We start from the raw sequence: 4050 nt of genomic DNA on the forward strand, positions 1-4050 counted from the left end.
AGATAGATAGATAGATAGATAGATAGATAGATAGATAGATAGATAGATAGATAGATAGATAGATAGATAGATAGATAGATAGATATAGATTTGATAAATGCAACAAACGTTGTGCAACAGTTGGCTTTGTATTGAAAACATGTTATAGATTTTATGAAACTGTATCAAAGCAAAGCATGTTCAAGTATTAAGTAGTAAGTACAGAATTATACAATAATTCGCTGGATAAGCGAATAAACAAGCGCTGCACACAGACAGATTGTTACGGAAGTGTTTAACTGCTGTTTAATGTATCAGTGACATGTGCCTAATGATATGTCATGCATCACTGGGCACTTTTAAATGGGTATATTGAAGTGCTTAAGCTTTTCTAGTGGCTATACTTTGTAAACCTGCATATCTCTTTTCAACTGTTCCTTCCCATTCTATTTTCTCACCCTCTCTGAAGTGGTGTAGTCTACATTTTTGTAGTGGGTATACTGTGCTTGGAAACCAAAGTATACTGATTACTTCAGTGTAATTGTCTATTTATTTTGATTTTTAAGCATATTGAACATTTCCAAATTTCTCAGATGCTTATATTTGAATAAATGAACAACAAACTTTGCACAACAGTTGACTTTGTATTAAAAACAGGTTTTAGAATTCATAAAACTGTATCAAAGCAAAACATGTTCAAGGTTAAGTACAGAGTTATCCAACAATTTGCTGGACAAACAAATGTAATAAACAAGCGCTGTATACAGAAATATTGTTACAGAAGTGTTTAACTGCTGTTTAGCGTATCAATGACATGTGCCCAATGATATGTCATGTATCATTGGGGACTTTTAAGTGGGTATACTGAAATTCTTAAGCTTTTCTAGTGGGTATACTTTAAATACCTGCATATCGTGTAAACTACACCACTGCCTCTCTGTCTCCTGTAGTGGTCTTTTTTTTTTTTTCTCTCAGATTAGTCACAGGTCATCGCTTCTGTTTCTCATGTTCCATCAAGGGTACATCACACAAAGTCAGTAATGTAAGAAGATAAAAAGAAGATGCTGATTTGACAAAAAAAAATAATATCTAAAGTAAATCCAGGAGTCAATAAAAATGAGGCATGTAAGATTATTCATGGAGAATGAGGGACAGTCTTAACTGGACCCTAAAGCGCACATCTTTGTCTGCTCATCTCCTGATTTGTCTCTGAGATCCAACGCAGCTTTTTGACATGTGTACAAGATGTCGATGCTCATGCTGCAAAGCTGTTTGTGTCTCTGATAAAGTGTTTGTATATTTGTGCTTGGAGCTATTACAACAATTCTCCCACCCACCATTTATTACACACACACACACACTTGGCCTGCCAAGCTTTGGGGTATGAGGGTAAACATTTTGGCAACACAACTGCCAGTGCAAAGCTATGATGAATGCTGATGGCAGAGAGCATGGCCAGTTTCTGAACCTGTCACACACACACAAGAATGCTCACACATTAATCAGATTCCCAGTGAGTGAGGTCCAAATGGCATCCTTCCACTGGTGAATGCTAATGTGACCAGCGGAGCCTGTGGATTTGTGAAACGAGGATAGTGAGAGTCAGGAGAGATGATGACAGGAGAACACAGACAGGACTGTTTCAGTGCTGCACATGCTTGTAATATAATTTGACAATGCATCATGGTAAATCGTATGAGTTTCACTACTTTTGGAAACTTTTCTTACAATTCAAAGTGAATAAGTAGAAGAAGATAAAGGGTCAACTTTAGCCTTGAAAAGACCTTCTGAACAATATTTTTGAGTGTCCTGTTTGAGTGTTCAAGTTTGAAAGTACAGTAAGACATTAAATATTATTTGACAAGTATGACATAGATGTAGGAAAGGAAAACCCATCACAGTATGTTGTTGCTGATCACACTCGAAAATACCTCCAAAGACTTGTTTCTTAGATTTTACATATTTGTGATCTCTAAAAAGATGAAAATATCAAAACTAAATTATTCTAATGGCGTGCTTTGCTAAAAGAGAACACTTAATAATACATTACAGCAAAGTTCCCCAAAAGCGTTTAGTTGGTTTGACAATTTGCAAAACCAGTTCCAATACAATTAATATTCTTGTTGATCTGATCAAACCACTTAGTGACCCTGTGGTATTACAGTATGTTTTCAATGATCTACTCATGATCCCAGTTTCATCAAACGTCTTGCAGGAACAGGTATAAATAGTTACTCACAGCGGTCAATGCGGTCCTCTGGGCTGGAGGAGGTCTCTCGATCAGACAGGAGTCCTGACACAGCAAAGATCTTTTTTCCACTGTCCTCAACCACCTTCAGTGTGCTGCTGGGCGAGCCTCCAGGTGGGATCTGAGCACCACCGAAATCATACTCTTTCCCCTCAGCATCAGAGTACCGCAGGTGGGGGGAAGCCTCTGGATCCAGGCAGCCCTTAAGGCGCTTGGCTGGAGTGAAAGCAGACTGATAACCGCCTGGTGGCCCGTCTCGATCATCTGGAGGTGAGGCGAAAGGCCTGAAGGCACCGACGCCGCTGTGGTTCAGCATGCTGATGGGTGAGCAGTCCAGGTTAGGTGGTGCAAACTGATGGTGAAGGTGGAGGAGGGATGGAGGGAAGTCTCTGTTGGGAAATCCTGGTGGGACTGCACCTTGGCGGTGGTACATTGATGCAAAAGTGTAAGAGCCATTGTTAAATGGCAAATGGACATCTTTTTCAACAGACACGGGGACTCCAAATGGACGCGGCTGCTGGCAGGGAATTGAAGCATCGCGGGAAGCTTCAGCAGTGGAGGCCAAGACCATGAGGGCTGGGGAGGCAAGAGGATTAGGCAAATAGGAGGAGCTCTCCATCTTGAAGGCTGCCCTGTGGAGGTCCATGTCTGAGCAGTTGAAAGATGTAAGAATTTCAAGAGAAGGAGGAGATGAATCCTCCTCAGAGAGGTTGAAGACAATACACAAGGCTCTTGGAATGAGTCTGAGGAGGTGCAGGAATCTGAGGTGGCAATTGAAAGGGTTTAGTCTCTAGAGGAAAGGGCTCAAAATGACCCCTTTGTAACAAGGGGAAATAAAGAGTGTCAGCCAGTGGCAGTTCAGCTTAACTTAAATGCACAAATGTTCACCGGCCAAATTCACACGGGGATAATTCAGTTCAACGTATTCAAACCAGACAAAAGTCAGTATTTACAGAAATCCCTCTTTGAACCAGTTAACTAGGGACTATACAATCTACAGATGATCCCGGTGTCATATGTCCTCCTGGGTAATAAGTGACGCTGAAGCCGGATTGTCCAGGGAGGGTGAACATCTGTAGGTCTTCAAAGGTGCTTCCTCATCTTCAGCTGGAACTCTGAGGACACACAAAACACAAACAGATTTAAATTAATTTTTATTTTATTTTGTGCATCAGTCATTTTAATAAATTGCAAAGAAAAAAATACAACTTTGAAATCTAACTTAACAATTATTGTCATAGTTTCATATTATTTATTTTTGAAATGCATTTTGATAAAAATCAATCTGGATATAAAATAAAAGGCCATTTTGGGGGAAAAGTGTCTTTGGGATCAGTAAAGTTCTTGTCAAGCAAGTTTTGGTCACAAAACACATTTTTGTCTTGGGGAAAAAAAATTTTTTTTCAAACAAGCTTTTCTTAATTTCATATCCTCTGTCAATTCAAATTTTTACATACTTCTATATACGTCTCATCTTTTCCTAACCGTCTCCATGTTGTCCTCCAAATCCCTTATCTGTCCATCTCCTCTTCATTTTCTCTCCATCCTCATCACCTCCTCTCATCTTACTAGTGCTATCTGTTCTCCCACATTCCTCCATGTCAGATCTTGGTCTAAGCAGCTTATTCCTACCATCTTCCAGGATATTACTGGACCAGAACCACTTGTCTTAAGATAAGGACACACACACACACACACACATCTGATAAGAGCTTGTGTGACTCAATGTTCAGCTCAACAGCTGACTCAGTGAGGTGAAAACACTCCATGCTCTTGCAGGCTAGGCTACACTATCTCTTTATCTAACCACTTTTAATTCCCTA

At 39.9% G+C, this 4050-nt stretch overlaps 1 protein-coding gene across 1 annotated transcript; it reads right to left on the minus strand.

Annotated features, from left to right (window-relative positions):
* Positions 1 to 2210: 2210 nt before the first annotated feature.
* Positions 2211 to 2873, minus strand: LOC119414483 (E3 ubiquitin-protein ligase Rnf220). Its single transcript, XM_037681576.1, has one exon. The coding sequence runs from the start codon at positions 2871 to 2873 to the stop codon at positions 2211 to 2213; it is 663 nt and encodes a 220-aa protein (XP_037537504.1).
* Between the last annotated feature and the right edge of the window lie 1177 nt (positions 2874 to 4050).

The sequence above is a fragment of the Nematolebias whitei genome, chromosome 9 (genome assembly GCF_014905685.2).
Source record: "Nematolebias whitei isolate Nwh7 chromosome 9, NemWhi1, whole genome shotgun sequence".
Taxonomy (NCBI): Eukaryota; Metazoa; Chordata; class Actinopteri; order Cyprinodontiformes; family Rivulidae; genus Nematolebias; species Nematolebias whitei.